Source organism: Talpa occidentalis, unplaced genomic scaffold (genome assembly GCF_014898055.3).
Source record: "Talpa occidentalis isolate TD23 unplaced genomic scaffold, MPIMG_talOcc4v2.1 talOcc4.14, whole genome shotgun sequence".
In the NCBI taxonomy this organism is placed as follows: Eukaryota; Metazoa; Chordata; class Mammalia; order Eulipotyphla; family Talpidae; genus Talpa; species Talpa occidentalis.
This window is the reverse complement of record NW_023601433.1, coordinates 89,710,495-89,729,877: the sequence shown is the minus strand read 5'-3', so window position 1 is coordinate 89,729,877 and position 19,383 is coordinate 89,710,495. Positions and strand designations below refer to the sequence as shown.

General features: G+C 67.5%; 1 protein-coding gene across 1 annotated transcript in view; it reads left to right on the top strand.

The window, feature by feature from the left end:
• The window catches only part of TMEM132D (transmembrane protein 132D), a 202,006-nt gene extending 189,273 nt beyond the window's left edge, over positions 1 to 12,733 (top strand). The window contains exons 6-9 of the mRNA XM_037511328.2: positions 6,100 to 6,305; positions 7,592 to 7,865; positions 8,999 to 9,190; positions 11,233 to 12,733. Coding sequence (XP_037367225.1) covers positions 6,100 to 6,305; positions 7,592 to 7,865; positions 8,999 to 9,190; positions 11,233 to 12,381 — 1,821 coding nt within the window. The 3' untranslated portion in view covers positions 12,382 to 12,733. The remainder of the gene's footprint in view (positions 1 to 6,099; positions 6,306 to 7,591; positions 7,866 to 8,998; positions 9,191 to 11,232) is intronic.
• The last annotated feature ends 6,650 nt before the right edge of the window (positions 12,734 to 19,383 follow it).

Here is a 19,383-nt window from a genome sequence, read left to right as displayed (position 1 = left end):
GCGCCTGGAAGGACATTCAGACGTGGATCAGGACCACAGAGGGAAGCTCCGCATCGTGCCCGCATTCCAAGGGGCAGTGAGTGTATCTTTCAGGGCGCGGTCAGAGCACGCGGAGGCGGCCGAGGAAAGCTGGCCGATAGCGGGAGTTACAGCCGAGGACGCGCTCAGAGCCAGCCGGGCCCAGAGGCCCCATCGGCAGCCCATCCGGGCCCAGGCTGGCTCTGCTGCAGCCACAGCATCCTCATGCTCACCCGCACCCCACTTACGTTTCCTGCCTGCCTCGCGATGCTTGCGTTCAAGATGCTTTGTGCATGAAAAGCCCAGGAGGAGCCCACTTTCTGGAGGCAGGAGGTCCCCAGATTAGCAGCAGCAGCATGGCCTGGGAACTGAGTAGAAATGTCAGTGCTGGGGCCCCACCCTGACCTGCGCATCACAGACGTGGAGGGAGGAGGGGCCTGCTGTCCCTGCCAGCCCACCAGATGGCCAGGCTGCCCACTGGCCCCTCAGAACCCCAGCTTGAAGAAGATGCCGTCTGGGTCGAGGAGCCCGGCTTCCGGACCAGCGCATCTGCCGGGCCCGTTGCCAGAAGACATGGGGTCAGCCCCACGGGCCGGTGTCGTCGGCCCAAGCTGGCGGGGAGGTGGGGAGGTCTGGAGGAGCAAACTGACCCCACCTGGCTTATTTATTCAAACGGGGCGGGGCTCCAGCTCCACCAGTTCTGAGCCAGGAGCCCTCCCCACCCCCAGGGGCCGGACCGTCCAGCTATCCCTGAGGCATCTGGGGCCGCCAAAGTGGACGCTCCTGGGATCTCCATGGCAGAGGGCCGGGGAAGCCACAGGGCAGCCCTGCCAGCGCTGGGCAGGCGGGGTGTGGGGTAATGGGAGTGTCAGGTCTCCCCGCCCTCGGGCCGGAGCCTCACGACCAGCACCTGCGGTCCTGAGGCTGCGGCAGCACCTGGAGCGTGGTGAGGGCGAGGGCGAGCAGGCGCACCTGAGCCTGGGAGGCCAGGGATACGAGGGCGGCGGGGCAGCAAGATGGCGGCGCCAGAGGACGCCAGAGAGCCCAAAGGGTGAGCCGGGGACCTGCGAGGCGGCCAGACCTGGGAGCCAGGCCTGTGTGAGTCCACTCGGCAGCGGGGGGCAGGGGTGCCCGCTCGTGGCCAGGCCTGGGCGGGGTTGGAAGCACTGCGGGGCGGCTCCCGGCGACAAGGCCTCAGGGCGAGTGTTTGGAGGCTGCTTGGACGCTGTGCGGGTCCCAGCCCGAGCCACCTGGTGTGGGGGCCAGAGACGCAGGGAGGGGCCTAAACGGGCGTCCGCGAGGAGGCGTTGGTGGTGCCGGGGTCTCCCCCTGGAGGGGCCTCGCCAGCCGAGGGAGCTGCCGTTTCCCCACAGCTCACGCCGTCCCTTTCTTCAAGAGAGCAAACGCTTTTCAAAGACTTCCTGCTCTTCCTTCTCTTGGCCCGTGTCATTGTGTCTCAGGGAACATAGCTGTCGTTTTTCACCTTTTGCTAAAAGCTGGGCTGCTTGGGAATCCCCGAAGACGTGACCAGATGAAAAAGACTTGTTTCCAAGAGTTCCTTCTTCTGGCGGGCTCGCGCCGTCCAGCCTCCCACAGACACTTCTCGGGCAGCAGCCGTGGCCGCGCGGCCCACGGCCTCCTCCGTGGAGGGGGCCTCTGGGGCTCCCAGGTCTTAGAAACCCGAAGGCAGGGCGTGGGCTGCTCCCACTTCCTCACACTGCCCTTTGCATTCAAGATCCGATTTCCTTAAGAGACGCGCAGCCCGCGCTCTGCCCGGCCAGGAAGGGAGCTCCCCAATCCCGCCCCGCGGTGACGCGCAAGTCGGGTTCAGGCTTTCATTTTGGACTGAGGTGTCTTTGGCTTACAACATTGTGTGGGGTTCTGAGGCGCCGGTTTTGGCAAGCCGAGCCCCGCGGGTGCCGCCCCCCGCGCCAGCCGCCATCCTGCCTCCGCGCGGAGAGGCCGCGGGCCGTGTGGGGAGCGCGTCGGCCATTTCCCTCGCCTCTAGCCGCTGCCCCCTCCGGGGGTGGGGAGAGGAGGCTGCTTCGTGGGGACAGCTGGGGGGCGCGGGGGGCAGCCGTCGTGGGGGACCACCGGTCCCTGGAGTGGATGCAGGGTCTCGCCCCCACCAGGGACGGGGCAAGGTGCTTCTCCCGACGCCCACCTCCCCGTGGCAAGGGCGCCCCGATCTGTGGCCTCGAGTCCCCCGCGGCCCCCAGGCTGCGTTCCTCAGCTTAACGGCCCGAGGGCCGAGCCCGCCTGTCCTCTGGCTCCGCGGCTGTCGGGGGTGACCGCCGACGTGTTCCGCCGGCGCTGAGCGTGTGTGTTCGTCCATACCTGTTTTTCTGCTATTTTACAAATAGGTTCCTGGCAAACGCATTTAAAGGAAGAACATTCTTTTCTGTTTGGAACAATTGACTGTACCTGTTTTTCTTTTCTTTGAAAATGCTTTTTAAATCACTTGCAGCAAACAAAACGACAGTGAGGAGTAGCACAAAGCTTCGACTCCAGTCGTTTGTAAATTGAGGATGATTGCTCGGTGCCGATGGCTCTTGCCGGCTTGATTTCCTCGACTGGGGGCGCTCGGCCTGCTGTCACTCCCGTGAAGCCCCGGGAACGGCTCGGCATTTGTCCCTGAAAAGTTTGACAATATCAAGAAGATACTTGCTTTTAATTTAGGTTGTTTCATGTAACGTTTCCAAGAGCAGAGACGGCGCACTCTTGGCAGGGGCTTAATTCTTAGGATGAGTTATTGGGTCTAACGGGCTCCCCATAATCCTGAAGGTAGAGCCGGGTGCGTTCCAGCGTCGGGGTTGCAGGCGGCTCCTTGCCCGGGTGGGTTTGGTTGGCTCTGTTGGTCCGTTGGCCGTGGCTGTCCTGCTGAGCGTGTTCCCCGGCACAGGAGTGACTCGCAGTGTTTGGGACGCAGCCTGGCACGGGGGTGCTGGCGTTCTCTGACTGCAGGCGCCTTGAGGCCCCGAATCTGGGGACACCCCGGAGTCTGGGAGGCCAAGCAGCCTCATGGGCCCTGTGGACACACACACGCCCGTGTGGGGAGGCAGCAGTTTCTCCGTGGCCGGTCACCTTCCTTCAGGCCCTCAGCTGCCCCGGTTCGTAAGGCCCCTGGTGGGGCTGGAGCCGCCCCTCCGCTCTGGAGGGCGCCGGTACCCTCTTGCCATCAGCCTGCCCACACGTCTGGGGTAGGGTAGAGCGTTTTTCGAAGCCCCAATATTTAGCAAAAGCCTGGGTGGGGGTGGGGGTGCTCATGTGCCCGAAACGGCTGATTTTCTTGTGCGTCCAGCCTATCTGCTCTCACCTATAAGTGCTTCAGCACCCAGTTCTGGCTGGGGGGACCCCCCGAACCTGCTGGAAACCGTGCACTGGCCATGTCTGCACCCCAGAGCCACCGCAGGCATGTGACGGGATCAGCCCGGCGGCTCCAGGCTGCTTGGGTTGGGTCGGGTTGGGCTCGGCAGGGAGGGAAATGCGGTGCTGTGTGGCAGCTGGAGGCTCTTTGAGAGTCCCTGAGGGGTACGAGAAAGCACCCTTGGACAGGAGTGATTGGAAACCCCGAAAGCTTAATCAAGGGAGTGCAGACTGGGGTGCGTTCAGCTCAAGGGGGACAGGAAAGCCTTAGAGCCAACCTGTCCTCCCCACGCTCCCAGCCTCCCTGGGGGTCCCTCTGTCCCTGGCACTGACTGTGACCCTGTGTGATGCCCCGGAGCGGTCAGCTGCTGGGCCTGCACCCCAGGGGCCACCCGCAGGGGCCCCAGGACACACAGCCTCCGCCCGGGACAGAGCTGTCACTCTGAGGACACAACCTTTCCTAGAGAACTGGGTCCTTATTTGCCATCGCGATACTCATCACAGGCGGGGCTCACCACCTCTTAAAATCGGGGGGCCCACCCCCGGGAATGGGGCCACAAACACAGGGCTCCTGGTGGGCAGCTGAGTCTGTTTATGTGACGTCCCTTTTCTCTCTAGAAGAAATAGCAGAGCATAAAATCTAAGCGTTGGCTTCAAATATCCTTTTCAAAGAAGAGGAAGCCATTAAAATGTATGGCTCTGCCTGATACAACATAGCGCCAGAGCCCACCGGTTTATACCAAAGTCTTTCAGGCTTTTGCTTTTTTCGGAATATTCACTGATTTTCCTGAGCGGCATTAGCACCGCAGGGTTGGATCATAAATGCCTTTCACTGTTGAGGCGACGGAGCTGGCCTGACTGTCCAAAATGTATTTCTGTGTTCTGCTAAATTCGCGAACGTACGTGAGGCGTGTGGGCCTCACGCATGATGCCGTGTGACCTGCGTCTGCGGCGCCGTCGCTGGCAGCAGGCAGGGAGGGGAGCCACCCTGCGCCCAGGATAGCCACCCCCTGCACCCCCGGACCTGACCCCTTTCCTGCTAGGGCACTGCTCCGAGGACCCGTTGCTGCCAGTGGCCACAGCAAGTCCGTTTGGCGTTTCTTGGCTGTGACCTTTGCCACGCCCTGTCCTCATGAGGCCTGGGTGGACCTCGAAATGTAGGCGCGGGCAGGACACCTGTGACCTGCCAGCCGACCTCCCTGGGCCCCTGTGTCGCTGGCACCAGGACCCAGGGCACCAGGTGGGTCTGGCGCTGTGTGGGCCCTGGATGAACGGGGGTGAGCGCCCTCGGTGCCTGCCCTGGGGCTGGTGCAGGCGCCTCCCGGCACTGAGGTCTCCCGTGCAAATGGCTGGGGAGGCCACCCTGCCGCGCCCCCACACCCCCCACTCCCTGCCCACCAGCCCTGCACCCCCACACTCCCCGCACCTCCCATGCCCCGCCCTGCCCCCCACCCCATCCCCCCCCCTCCAGCCCCAAGAGCTGCTTCACCATCTTCAAAATGCGGCCCTTTCTAAGAAAATCAGGTCCATTTTCCATGTAGCCATCACCGGCCAAAGTGTGGCTTTCGTTCCCAGACTGTTGAATATTAGAAGCTGGAATTTACCAAGATGGATTTAGGACTATCTCAGAGGCCGTATTTTTAAGGAAAAATCATACAACATAAATGCTGGCGTGGCCGTCCAGTAAGAGAACCCACACAGCCGCGCTCAGCGGGGCTCCCTGGGGGTGCGGGGCGCCGGGGCTGGGGCCTCCTGGGCGGGGTCTGGCCCGGAGGGGGTCACCTTCCTTCCTTCTGTTGGACTGTGAAGCCATGAGCCGGTGCCCACGGGCGCTTCCCTGCCGAGGGAATCCGCGAGTGGGAAGGAAGCGTCTCACGGGGCGCAGACCGCGCGGGCAGGGCCGTGTGGATTTTAGAAGCCGTCGCGATGGACACGACTCGCTGGCGGGAGCTCTCGCCGCAGCGGGGGGCTCAGCGCCCGGTGTCTGCGTTAGTCCTGGGGCGTGTGGCCAGTGCAGAGTGGGCCCGGGGGCCGGGGCGGGGTCAGCGCGGGGGTGGGCGCCAGCGGCTCGCGGATGTCAGGGGCGGCGCTGACCGGACTGGGTGCTAAGGAGGCGGCACTATGGCGCACACGCACGTCCTGCCGCCTGGGACACGGGAAATGCCACGCAAACCTCGGGGCTCGAACCAACCGGCGACGTGGACGGCTGGTGTGGGGGACCGGGAGGGGAGAGGGCAGGGTGGGACGGGGCGAGGCGCTGCTGAGCAGGTGCCGGGAGGGCGGGGCAGAGACTCACCCTGGGAGGCGCCAGGCCCACAGGGGCGGGGCTGGGGGGGGGTCCGGGGGCACCTCAGGAGCCCGCAGGCAGTGAAGGGGCGGACGCTGAGCTGGGCCGGCCCGGGACCCCAGGCAGCAGCATCCTGTCTGTCCTCCTCAAGGAGATGTGGGGAGTCGGCCAGCAAAGGGACGGGGTGTGCCTGGCACCCGGGGACTCAGGACCCGCTCAGCGCCTGAGGGTGGAGCCCAGAGAAGGTGCAGCTCGTGCCCGGGGCCCCAAAGGGCAGAGGAGCCGGGGGCAGGCAGGACCCCGTGTGGCCATCACACCGTCTGCCGCGGGGCCAGCAGGGCCGGCGTCCACAGCGAGCTCTCCAGGCCGCGGTCACCCCGTCCCGCCGGCCCCCTCGGGGATGGACGCTCACGCCCCGCCTCCCCCAGGTCTCTGACCGCTGCGACTACGTGTTTGTCAACGGGAAGGAGATGAAGGGCAAGGTGGGCGTGGTGGTGGACTTCACCTACCAGCACCTGCGCAGCCCGCTGGAGCTGACCGTGTGGGCGCCGCGCCTGCCGCTGCAGATCGACGTCTCGGACACGGAGCTGAGCCAGGTCAAGGGCTGGCGCGTGCCGGTCGTCTCCAGCAAGAGGTGGGTGCGGCGGTCGGGGGCCCCATCGCCTCAGCCTGTCCCCCGGGTCCCACTCTCCTTCCCTCCTGCACCTCCACGCAGAGTGCGTCCTCTCCCGGGAGGCCGCCAAAGCCCCGGTCTGGCTCCTGGGTCCTCGCGGGCCGCGGGGGACACGCCATGGGGTGGGAGGAGCAGGCCGGCCGGCACCAGGGGGTCAGAGCCAGGGACAGGAGACCTGATCCCTGTAACCTCCGCCAGCGGGCCTGACCCGGGAGGCCCCTCTGCGGCCCCACCCACGTCCAGGCATTGCCGGGGAGCCCGAGGGGCTCCGTGGCTGTGCCCCAGCACCGTGCCTGCAGAGCCAAGGCCCCTGTGTGGACGCGCCGGGGTCAGGCAGCACCTCAGGGACAGCTGTGCTCCAGGACGCCTCGGGGGCGAGTGGACGGGTCTCTCAGCTGAGCAGGGGGGCCTGTGTCCCCGCCGGGGCCGGCTTCATGGTCCTGCCTCTGGTGGCCAGGAGGCAAGGCCGAGGGCCCACGAGGCCCTTCTTACAGGCCAAGCTTTCTGGGGTGAGTGGGCGGTGGTGCCCGGCATGGCCGGCGCTGTGAGGGCAGCACACTCCAGATGCTGTCACAGCTGCGAGGCCCGACGCCCCGTGCCCTGTCAGGACCACACCCAGGCAGTGGCGGGCGTGGTGCAGGGAGCATGGCCTGGCCCTCCCGGAGCACCAGCTCCCCTGTGGGCACAGGCTTGTGGGGCTGTCCAGCCTCCAGCGCCCTGTGACTAGCACCTGCTGGGAGACCTGGTCCATCTGGCGTCTGTGGCTACATGATGCAAAGGCTTCTGCCCCAACCTGCTGGGGTGAAAGCGAGCCGGTCTGTTTGCATGGCTCAGCCGTCCAGCGTGACTTAGCAGGTCTGGGCCACAGGGCCCGTGGCTAGTGGGGCTGCCACGTGCACTGGGGACTCATGGGGAGGCATCCCCTGAGCTTGTACAGAGGCCACAGGGTCCTCCTTGCACCTGTTGCCGTTGTCAGGCCCACGTGCGAGTGTGTGGTGTCCTGGGACGGCCTCCCAGACACGGCGTCTGGCTCCACCCGGCAGGCCAGGAGGGCAGGACAGAGGTCCCGGCAGAGGCGGTCACACCAACACCTGGTCTTGGGAATGGCGTCCCCTCACTTGGCTGGCCTCCGTGGGGAGCATGCGCTTGGTACAACCGGCCGGGCAGCGGGTGCCCCTGCAGTCTGGGCCATGCTCCCGGCCCCGGCCCGTCTCAGCACCTGTTAAACCAAAGTGTCCCTTGGACAGGCCCGCCGGGGACAGCGAGGACGAGGAGGACGGGGAGCCGCGCGGCCGGGGCTGCACCCTGCAGTACCAGCACGCCCTCGTGCGCGTGCTCGCCCAGTTCGTGGCCGAGGCGGCCGAGCCTGGGGGGCACCTGGCCTACCTGCTGGGCTCGGACTGGCAGGTGGACATCACGGACCTGGTGAGCGACTTCATGCAGGTGGAGGAGCCGCGGATCGCCAAGCTGCGAGGGGGCCAGGTCCTGATTGGCCAGGAGCTGGGGATGACCACCCTCCAGGTAGGCCAGCCCCCCCGTAGAGCAGCCTCTCGCCGGGAGCGGGGCGACTGATGGGCATCGGCCAGTCACGGGCAGCGAGAGCCTGGGGCCCGTCCCCTCTAGCTGCCTCGCCCCGAGGCTGGCCCTTGCGGGGGGTGGGGGTCGAAGCTCGGGTACAGCGTAGCCGAGAGCCGTGGTGGTGCTGCCGGGAGGGGAGCTCCCCGGAGCCTGCCCATCAGATCGTGGGCATGGCTGGTGGCTCCTGACTGGCGTCCACCTCACTGACCGCTTGGCCACCGGGACGTTGCACCCTCCCCACCTCAGACACGCAGGCGAGGGGAGCATCCCGGATGTGCTGCGGGGAGACCCAGGCCGGGGGCTGGCTGCGAGGACCGGGGGGAAGCGGCCGTTCCCCAGACGCTGTCGGGAGGCCACGGGGCTGGGTCACCCGCCTCCCGTCCAGGGACAAACCTGTTTCTCAGCTGCCCCCTCGGCGGGGGCGATACTCTAGATCGGGGCTAATCACCCCACGGGCCAGCGTGGGGTCTCTGCGTCGCCGCTGTGAGGAAGCCTGACGGGAACCGTGGTGTTGGGTTATGGAAGATTTCGATCCATTCGAGAACACGGCTGGGATTTCAGAGCGATCGTTCTATTCGCGGAGGCGCGTGCGCTGGCCGAGCTGTGGCCTGCAGCCGCGTGCTCTGCGGCTCCTGAAGGCGAGGGAGGCTCCAGCGTGAGGCGCGCACGGGTGGGAGCAGGACGGTGGCGGCTGACCTGGGAGCCAGTGGGGCGGGTGAGGCGTGTGGTGAGGCCGGACTGGGGCTCGGCGCCACGCTGCCAAACAGCAGTGGGAACCCGGGGTGCAGGAAAGCTGGAAACCTCCCTTTCAGAGCGCACTCTGCTTGCGAGGGCCGCCCATGAAGCCCCACACGCCCCCCGTCAGCGGCAGGACCGGGAGGGGGGCAGGTGCCCGCCGCGCCCCAGGGCCCCGCGGGCAGGGAGGAAAGGGCCGTGTCCAGGAAGGGCCGTGAGGGACTGGAGACGGCGGTCCCCGGCGGGCGAGAGGGAGAGCGAGAGACAGAGACACCCCCCCCCTCCCCCCGCCAGACGCGCTCGGCGGCGGGCGCTTTCCCTGCACCTGTTTCTGCTTTCAGATCCTGTCGCCGCTGTCCGACGCCATCCTGGCCGAGAAGACCATCACGGTGCTGGACGAGAAGGTGACCATCACGGACCTGGGGGTCCAGCTGGTGACGGGCCTGTCGCTCTCCCTGCAGCTCAGCCCCGGGAGCAACAGAGCCATCTTTGCCACCGCGGTGGCGCAGGAACTGCTGCAACGGCCCAAACAGGTGCGAGGCGGCGCAGCGTGGGGGCCACACGGCAGATTCTGGGTCATTCAGACGGGGGTCGGCCTTGGAATCGGGCTCCACGCCCTCGGAGAAGGGGCTGCTGTCCCTAAGCCTCCTTGCTCCAAGGGGGAGGGGGAGAGGAGGGTCCCAGCAGCAGGGGTGAGCCGGTGGGGCCCCCCAGCCAGGACCAGACCTCCGGGGTGTGCGCACACGTAGCTTGCCGCAGCGGGGCCTGTTAATGGGGTGATCAAATGCTGTGTGTCCTGCCCCGCGATAGGGGTGGGGGCACACTGTCTGGAGTGCCCCGATTCTGGTGCCCCCCATCACCCTGCTCTCCACACCCCGAGACAGAGGTTGGCTGTGGGCTGCTGGGGGCTGAAAGAGTTCCTGTGGCTTCCCCAACTGGCGAGGACCCCGCCCTGAAGCGTCCCCCACTGGAGGTGACCCCCAGGCAGTGCCCCCAGGCCGTGCTGAGCAGCAGGGAGCCAAGGCAGGCTCATGGGGTCCCCCAGACTCCATGCCCCCCACTTCCAGCCCCACAAGGCCGGGTGCAGGGTCAGAACACCTTGATAGGGGATGACCCAGTAACAAGTGTAGCCAAGGGCAAACCTCCCTTTTCAGGGACGGAAGCCAGACGGGGTGCAGACCACACGTGGGGAGGAACGGCCGCTCGCCCTCGGGCCAGGCTGCAGCCAGCGGGGGCTGAGGAGGGGCAGGCACCATGGGAAGGGCATGGGTAGAACCCCCACCCCTACCGTGGTGCCCCCACCCGTCTGGCTGGCCCTCATCCCTGCCAGCAATTGGCCTGATGCTTATTTCGAGGCGCCAGCTGGCACCAGATGCCTGTTAGGATCCTGGCAGACCCGGGCTCCCCGGGTGACTGGAGAGGAGGTCGCGGGGGCCGCCACCTCGCTCCCAAGGCCTCCCCACCAGCGCCGACACGCTGGCCTGGCCCTGTGTGGGCCCACACTGTGGGGCGGGAGAGAGGACCCCCCCTCAAGCAGATGCAGCACCAGGCCTGGCCCAGGCTGCAGGAACTCGGGGGCTCGCAGCCCCCCGCTTGTGGTGCCCCTTCTTTCCCTCCCCCACACTGAACCCAAACACGCACTCACGCCAGACCTGCCCCGGGTGCCCGAGTGGAGCTTCACCCCGGCTTTATCAGGGCGCCCAGCACCCCCTCAGCTCTGGCTCCCAGCCTGTGTCTCCTCTTTGACTCAGAGCAAGAGGAGGCGCAGGGCTGCGGGGTGCCCATGCTGGCAACTATCTCCCGGGTCCAGGCAGGTGGGGGTGGGGCCCACGGACCCCGAGTTCGTCCCCTCTCGTCACTGTGGCAGTGGAGAAGGCCGCGGAGGGTGGAGGGCGGCAGCCAGCATCACTGTCCGCCAGGAGACAGGCCCGCTGGGGGGGGGTGGGGCCACTCCCCTCTGACCGGCTCCCCGCCCAGACCGGCCCCAGAGCGACAAAGGTGCAGGCGGGGGGCCTTGTGCACGGCCTCCGAGCCCCTCTGTCCTCCCCTGAAGGTGGGGACGGGCTGTGGGGGCTCTCGCCCCTCAGCTGGCAGGCCCAGGGTGACCCCACGAGTTGGTGCAATGTGTCCCGCGGACCCCAGCAGGCGGGACCAGCCACGCAGGCTGCGGCCCGGGGCTCCCGGTCAGGCCCGGGTCTCACATGCACCGGGAGCCACGGCGGGGACTCGGCATCAGCCACTTGAAGAGGACGCCTGGGTGTTTCTCCTCTAAGCCCTAGGGAGTGACCCTGTCACCGGCCACGCCCCTTGCCGAGCGGCCATCGCTGGGCAGAGCAGGCCCCGCCGGGCGGCCGTCTTGGCAGCGCAGGAGCCCACGTCAGGAGGCCGGTCGCCGGCCAGGGCTCCGCCGGCTGCGTCTGTCTCTATAGCGTCATCGGCGTCCTGCCCTCCATGGTGCGCACGGCCTCCTCCCGTGTCCACACAGCGCGGGGGCTCCTCGCCATTCTCGCTGGAACCGGGTGCCCGGCAGGCTCGGGGCGACCGCTCTGACCCAGCTGCCTGTTTCGTTCCGCAGGAGGCGGCCACCAGCTGCTGGGTCCAGTTCAGCGACGGCTCCGTCACCCCCCTGGACATCTACGATGGGAAGGACTTCTCCCTGCTGGCCACGTCCCTGGATGAGAAGGTGGTCTCCACCCACCAGGACCCCACGTTCAAGTGGCCGGTGGTCGCGGCCGAGGCCGAGGGCCAGGGCGCCCTGGTGCGGGTGGAGCTGGCCATCAGCGAGTCGTGCCAGAAGTCCAAGCGCAAGAGCGTGCTGGCCGTCGGCACGGCCAACGTCAGGGTGAGGTTCAGCCAGGGCGACGCCCACCCCAACGCCAGTGACAGCCGCCCCCCGGGGGCGGGGGCCCCCCTGGAGCACCACGGCGGCGACCGGCGGCCCCGGAAGCCCTGGCAGGAGTGGGGCGGCCAGGAAGGCCCCCTCTCCAGCAGCTCCCCCGGCGGCCTCATGGAGGGCAGGGGCACCACCACCGAGAGGGCCACCTTCCAGGGGGGCGGCCGGGGGCGGCTCTTCGATGACAGCCGCCTGCAGACCGTCCCCGTCGACCTGACCAGCCTGCCCGCCCCGGGGGACCTGCCCGGCGGCACCGGGGACGCAGAGGACCCCACGCAGGCCGCCAAGGGGCTGAGCGACCTGGAGATCGGCATGTACGCGCTGCTGGGCGTCTTCTGCCTGGCCATCCTGGTCTTCCTGGCCAACTGCGCCACCTTCGCGCTCAGGTACCGGCACAAGCAGGTGCCCCTGGAGGAGCAGGAGGGCGTGAGCCACGCGCACGACTGGGTGGGGCTGAGCCGCCGGACGGCGCTGCTGGAGAGCCCCGCGGCCTTCGCGTCCCCCCAGGGCGAGCAGGTGACCGCCATCGACCGCAGCCTGGACTTCGAGGAGAGCAAGTTCCTCCTCGGCACGGACACCCTCAGGGGGCTCAACGGGCAGCTCTTCGGGGCCCCCATGCCACCGGGCTCTGGCGGGAAGGACCAGAAGGGCGAGCCCCCGGCCTCCCCCACTTCCAAGAGGAAAAGGGTCAAGTTCAGCACCTTCACCGCTGGCTCCCCGGGGGGCGGCCGCCCAACCGTGCTGGCCCACACCGAGGAGGCTGAGGGCTGGGTCTGCCGGGACCTGTACCCCGGGGACGCCCACCCGGACCGGCCGCGGGAGGGGGTGTGAGCTGCACCCCACAGCCTGTTCTCACCTCTTGGCCTTTAGTGCGGGGCTGTGGCCACGAGCCCTGGGGGGCAACGCAGGACAGGGGGCTGCAGAGCCCCTGAGGTGCCCTGGCTCAGCACCAGGGAGGGACGCGCCTTCCCCCCAGGGGCCCCCAGGGCTGCCGAGCTTGAGATTTCCCACCCGTGGAAGGTTCCTGAGACTTGTGAGTGGCTGAGCCTCTGGGAAGTCCCGGGAGGGGACAGTCTCCCGCAGCATCAGCGCGCCCTGGGTGTGGTGACGCCACCGCGCCCGGCCGCAGGGACACACGGGGACGCCAGGCCAGGCTGAGGCAGGCGGGCTGCGGGTGAGCAGGGACGGGGCCGCCGGGCTCCCGGGAGGCCTGCCCGTGCCACCTCCCAGCTGCTGGTGCCCACCGCCAGCCAGCCCAGGCCCCATGGGCACCACGGCTGCAGACATCGCTGCGGCCAGGCATCAAGAACAAGCTAGCAGGCCTCAGCCTGTGGCTTGGGCACCCCTGTATTTGCAAAGGGGGGGTCTTCGGTCCCGGGGACAGTGGGGCAGTTTCCTGCAGTCATGAGGAAGGGGGGGGTCTCCATGCCCCTGGCCTGCCCAGAGAAACCCGGGTCTGCGGACACTCGTAACGGTCCCGGGCTGGTTGAGGACTCAGGTGTGGGTGCAGGGTGTGGGTGAGTGGGGGCCAGACCCTACCCCAACCGGTGGGCAGCACGCCGGGCATCGTGCCCTGGGGAGGCCTGAGCCGGGACGCCCTCAAGTGCCTCGGACGGAAGCCAGCGCAGAGGGGGCGTCGGAGGGCTGTGCCCGGGGGAGGTGGGGCGGGTCCACTGCGCGGCCCTGGCAGGTCGGGGACAGGAGGCACCATGAAGCCAGCGCGCGTCTCCTGCATCTGGTCCCTGGCTCCTCAGCGCTGCTCCCGATGCCTCCTCCTCTGTGTCTTTCTGTCTCTTCCTCCCTCTGCCTCCCCCGGTCTGTCTCTCGCTCTCCTCTCGCCCCCCCACCCCGTGCGTAGCAGCGAATCCTTAGACAGTGGATGAGACAGACACCCCCCGCCCCCAGCCGCCTCCCCTCTGGAGGGGGGCACTGCCCGCCTGCTGCCCTCCTGACCCGGGGCCGGCGCCCTGAGCCGCTGCCCCTGCCCGAGCCGACCTCCGTCTGGCCGTGATTAAACTGCGCCTTGAGCGAGGCCCCGGTGCGCCCGGCAGCCCTGTCCCCCGCCAGCCATGTTGCCAGGAGGCCCCTCTCGGCGGGGCAGAGTGGACTGTAGGTTGTAAGAATGTGACATATTTATAAACCCACCGACTGTAAATATAAAGTTTGCACTGAGGCGGCGGCTGTCCTTGTCTTCCTACCGGCCTCCCGCGGGCCGGCGTCCGGCTTTGGTGAGTGAGGACGCAGCTGGGGCCCCCTCCTGCCCACTCCGAGGGCAGCGATTTCCGCCCTAAGACGGACGCAGTCCTGCCGAGCAGGTGCCCCCACCTGCCCCAGGGCCCCCCGCCATGCACTGTGTCCTCCTGACACCCAGGAAGGCGCTGGAACCAGGCACACGGGGCGCGAGAGCCCTTCCCAACCCCGTGGCCGCACGTGGCACGCCTCGCCCTCTGGCCGCGGGGCCCAAAGTGCTCCAGGTTGCCCCGAGTCCCGCCCAGCCAGCCCGGTCTCGCAGCGTGTCCCTGGCATCCCGTCACCCCACGACACTGGCCGGTGTCTGCCGGGGCCTCCTCACGCCCCTGCACTCCCTGCGTCGGGGGCTTCGTCTGCTAAGCAGATTGTCAGCGCTGGTGACATGAAAACTGACCGAGGACCTTTTAAAAACATAACTCAGATCCCGTCACTCCCCAGCTCAGAGCCCGTCGGTCCAGAGGGGGTCTGAACCGTGCTCCCCGGGGGCTGTCCATGGCAGCGCTGCCCCCGCCTGCCCCTCCTGCCGGCTGACCCCACACCCCGCCTTCCGCCCGCCCCTCTGGCAAAGCCGCCCCCCCACCTTGGAGCTGGCCCCGCCAGGCCTCCTCCGGGGCTGTTCTCCCCGACCTGTCCTGCTTCGGGCCCTGGGCACCCCTGGGGCGGCTCAGACGTCGCCTTGTTGGTGCAGGGTGCAGCTTTCCCCCACCTGCCAGAGGCTGCACCCCCCCACCGCCTGCCCCAACCCTCGGGGCTCTCCACGCTCTGGACGTGCACCCCCAGGTGTCTGCTCGTGCTTGGTGTGTCCCCCCATAGGACACAAGTCCCGGAGAAGAGAAAGGCCCAGCCCTGCTCTCCGCCCCGCGTCTGTGACCAGAGCCGCCCCTCGAGAGCCAGCAGACACCGGAGGACCTTCGGGGGGCGGGGGGATGCGCGGGCTGACACGGAACGGCTTCCAGACCACAGTAAGGGAGACACCTCTGGCCTAACAGATCCAGCAGTCGCTGGGGAAGCAGGATTCAGTCACGTGACCTCGTTGCCCAGCCGCGTGGGGGTGCTGCGCGGCCCCCGCCCCGGGCCAAGAAATACGTCCTCAGATTCGGCGCCCTTGGCGGGAGCCAGGATTGAGCCAGAGTCTCCGCGAGCAGCACGTGGAGGACGAAGCTCCCCCACTCCTTCCCGGGGGCCTGGCGGCCGGCTGCAGGGTCCCCCCTTGGTGGGGACAGCAGGAAGTAACAGCCCGTCCCCCCAGGTGGCCCTCTGGGACCTCCCACCCCACCCTCGCCGTCTCTGCTCTGTGCGTGAAGCCTCGCCCCTGCATTTTCCAATCTCCAGGGAAAAGACGGGGCATCCCCTCGGGCCCCCATCCCCGCCCCAAATACTGGGACCTGCCTGTTGACGTGAAAACCAGTCAGGGGGGCCTGGGTTCCCGCGGGGGGGGCCCTGGAGGCCCCACAGACCCTGCTCAGCATGAAGCCCACCTTCGTCTGGGCACCACCGACGTCCTGGGGGATTTATCGCCCGGTACTGCCTGCCCAGCCCAGTTAATGTGGGGTCAGCGCCCAGGGCCGCCGGGCTGACAGCGTCTGGTCCTGAGAGGCCTCCAGGCTGGTGGGAACGGGGCTGGGTGGGGGCCGCATTCACCCCCAAGTTTTCCTCTCCCCTTTAATGATCTGCCAGCCTGGCTGCCCATGAGGCCTGGAGCAGAACAAACGCCGTCAGGGGTCTCCTGGGACCTCATTGTGGCTCTCATTACCAGCCCGAAGAGAGCCCCGGGGGCCCTGGCCGGTGATGCCAGCTAATTAGGTGGCCCAGACCTGCGTCTGCCAGCTGCTGGCAGCATCCCCAGAGCCCTGCTTCCCCACAGGCCCCCCCACCCTGGAGCTGCGGCGGGCCTGGGGGTCCCTCGGGGCCCCCCTTTCCTTGGCCTGCTGGCCGCTGAGGGCCAGGGAGCAGTGGACAGAGCTGTCAGGCCACGCTCCCAAGTGGCAGGGGCAGCATCCAGGCTGAGACCGCAGCGTGGCCTCTGCTGCCCGGAGCTAGGACCCGAGACTGACAGTGGGGGCCAGGTGCTTCACCCCGTCTGGATTTTAGCCCCGTGAGGTGGAAGGTCACTAAGCTGGACACCCCAGAGATGCTTTTTCCAGTGGTCAGGCTCTACAAGGCCCTCTGGGGTCCCCAACTCCTGCGGCGAGGCTGGTGGCCAGTGCTCACCCCCTCCCAGCTGCCCTGGGCCCCTCACCTGCTGCTGACACTTCTCTGCAGCCTCATGAGCCCCAAGCTGGGGCCTGCTTCCCGCTTCCCTGTTGGGGTGCCCAGAGTGTCACACCAGGTGCCCGGCTGCCTCCTGACAAGGTTGGGGTGACCTCAGGAGACCCAGGGGCCTCTGCCCAGCAGCCAGCTCTTTGGTGTGGAGAGACGGCGTTAAAGCGGGGACCCATAACCCTTGCGATGGCCGGAACTCGGTGGGAGGGCCCCTGGGTGCTCTGGGTGGGTGATGGAGGACACGAATAGAATAACTGGAAAGGAGGCACCACCAGACCAGGACCCTGGCTCCCCCGGTGCCAAGAGCCAGAGGCGGGGATAGAGGGATTAGCACAACCATTGACCAGCCCCAGGGACAGAGGTGCTCAGGCCCCAACGCTCTGATCACAAAGCATAAGACCCACGCAGGTGCCAGGAGCTGTGGGAGTGTCCGGAGCACAGGCCCAAGGGTAAAGACATGGAGATGGAGCCCACTGTGGGATCTCCAGTCCCTTTCAGAGTCTGCAGAGCTGTCCAGAATCAGCAACAGGCCGAAGGCTCAGGAGTGACACCCCCCCCAACAGAGAAAAAGACTGTATGGGTGCAGTCTCTGCCCGCCTGTGCCCTTGCAGGTGCTGCTTTTCCAGCTCTCTCCCTCCGCAGGGCAGCGGCCTCCGACCCGCCTGTGCCCTGCACCCTGCACCTGCCGGGGCTTCTCCTCACTGACCCTCAGCAGAGGCCGCTCCCCTCGAGGCCCCGCCTGCGGGCACACAGGCCCCTCAGCAGACCCGTCCCTCTCGGGCAGCTCGTCCTGCCCGCTGTGTCTGTGGTGTCCTTTACTCTCCCGTCCCTTCCCTAATAAACCTGCCCTTTAAATACAACCAACGTCTCTGCCTCAACCAAACTCACCTGGGAACGCGCAGGTGCCGCTGAAAAGGAGCTCTAGGGACACCTTTCCCAGAGGGAACCCGAGGACCCCGCACTCCAGACCCATTGGCCCCAAAAACGACATCCCTGACACCCCCTCAGCTGTGTGCTGCCTCTGCTCCACCCAGGCAGCCTCCTGGGAGCCAGAGCCACTGACACCCGTGGCCTCCACTCCGCGTGCCGCCGCCCGAGCCCACCACGGCCTCCCCGCCTGGAGCGGAGGGCAGGCTGCGCCGAGGGGAGAGGGAGGCAGGAACTGGACTCTCGCCCACAGGTGGACAGTCTGGAAATGAGGGCAGCGACTTCAGTCCCCACGTCGTAGGACAACGGCAGCCTGGGAAGGTCTGTCAAGGCACCAGAGTGCGCTAATGCCCAGAGTAACTCCCCTTTGCGCGCTTGATCACCGCTGGCAGAGCTGTCTGTGCCCACCACCCAGGACAGCGCCTCTGGTCCTCCAGGACACGTCCTGACCCCCCCCCCCCAGTCTGCAGGGACACAGCTTGCTGACACCTGCTCCCTCCACGTGGCCCTCTGCGTCCCCAGGCCACGTGCCAGCTGATGGTCTCCCAGCCTGGAGGGGCCGGGGCTGAGCCTGCACCTGGCAGACTTCCCAATTTGTATGTTCCTCCCTGGATACACAAACAAGATCTCCACCCTCCCGGTTCTAAATGGCCTCAAGGAATATGCAAAGCCCCAGGCTCCCCGAAGGGAATTGAAAATAACTGTGGTTAAAAAAAAATGTGCACTTGGGTGAAATAATGAGTCTGCGGCTCTGGAAGCCCCAGAGTGGGAGGGGCTGTCTCCTCCACAGCAGGGGGGACAGGCCAGCCCGAGGGTCTTAAGGAGGGTGTGATGGGACCACCTGCTGGGCAGGGCAGGCCAGGGGCCTGGGGTCGCCTGACGCCCTTACCTGGGTCGCGCGCCCTGGGACACGGTCGCCATCGGGCGCTGGCCTGGGCACAGGTGAGCAGTGTGTGCCCCCGGTGTGTGTGGGTTCGCCTCAGGCGCAGCAAAGGACCCCAAACCTGAGCAGCAAGGCCCAATCACGAGCACTGATGGCCCCTTGCGCTCTGCAGCCCCGCGGTGGCAGGAGGGAGCCCCATAGCACAGTCCTGCCCCCTACCGGTGGGGCCCCCTGCCCAGCAGCCCGCCATGGCAGAAGCTCCTCCCACATCCAGCCCCTCAGCCCCGGGGACGTGACCCAGGGCGGGTTCCTGGACCCTCCACCAACCCAGCACCCGCGTTGGCAGGAGCGGAGACCAAGGAGGAGTTGGGGGCGGGCGAGGCTGAGACACGGGAAAGTGAGTTTAAACAACACGGGGACAGAAGCAACAAATCAGCTCCAGGAAAGGACCCGCGTTTCCCCGAAGCGTGGCTGAGCCAGCCCCCGCCTCGAGCGAGCTCCCGGCGCAGGGCCCAGAAAACACCGCCAGGAAACGTCCCGGCGCCCGGAGGACAGTGCGCGCGTGGGCAGCGGGCCGTGCGGCCGCGCAGGCAGACAGGCCGGGGTCAGCGGCCTCCGCCCCGGCCCCTCCCGCCGTCAGCTCTGTCCTCTCGCTCCAGGAACCCCCACGGCCTGGTGGCGGCTGCTGTTCCCCACCCGGCGCACACGCGGGCCCACGACCCCCGCTCTCCCGCCGCCATCACCTGGGGTGCTCCCACGAGCTCTGCTGGCAACACCGTCGCTGGACGTGTCCCCTCGCCCAGGAGCGTGTGGCTGTGGACGGGACCCCTGCCCCCTGAGGCTCCTGGGCACAGCGTGACGGGGCCAGGGGTGTCTGGACAGAGCAGGACGTGCCAGTCTGAGCCCAGTCTCAGCCACTGTTAGGTTACGGAACGCGTGTGCACAGCCGCCCGGAGCCAACAGCGGCGTCTCCACAGCAGAATCCAGCTCTCGGGCCAGCAGCTGAACCAAGACCCCCCTTTACCAGAGACACAGCCACACAGCCAAGTGGGGTGCACCTTCTCCCCAGCTTCAAATCAGCCCGCCCGGCCTGGACGCAGTGCCCGGCCTGAGTGCAGCCGTTAGAGCCGCCCTCGGTACCGGCTCGGCGTGGGGAACCCCCGCAGCAGCCGTCTCCCTACCTTCCAGGTCAGCCAGGGTCGGTGGCCGCGTCCTGGGGGCTCTGCCTGCCGCAGGCCCCGGCGCAGCCTGTGTGGCCCAGCTGGCCAGCAGCTGCTCCGTCCAGCCGGGCAGACGGGGAACGAGAGTCTGGGGCCTCTGCGGCTTTTTTGGGCTTGAATGCCCTTTCTGCGCCAGCTGTTGTGGGGCGAGCTCGCAGGCTGGGGGCCGGGGGCCTGGCGGGCCTGCACGCCCGGAGAACCTTACTCCTGGGCTCTCGCTGGCGTGCTCTCGTGGCCTCGCCCTCTCGGGCGCTTCTGAGTGGCGCCGCCTCCAGGCGCAGCTGCACCCAC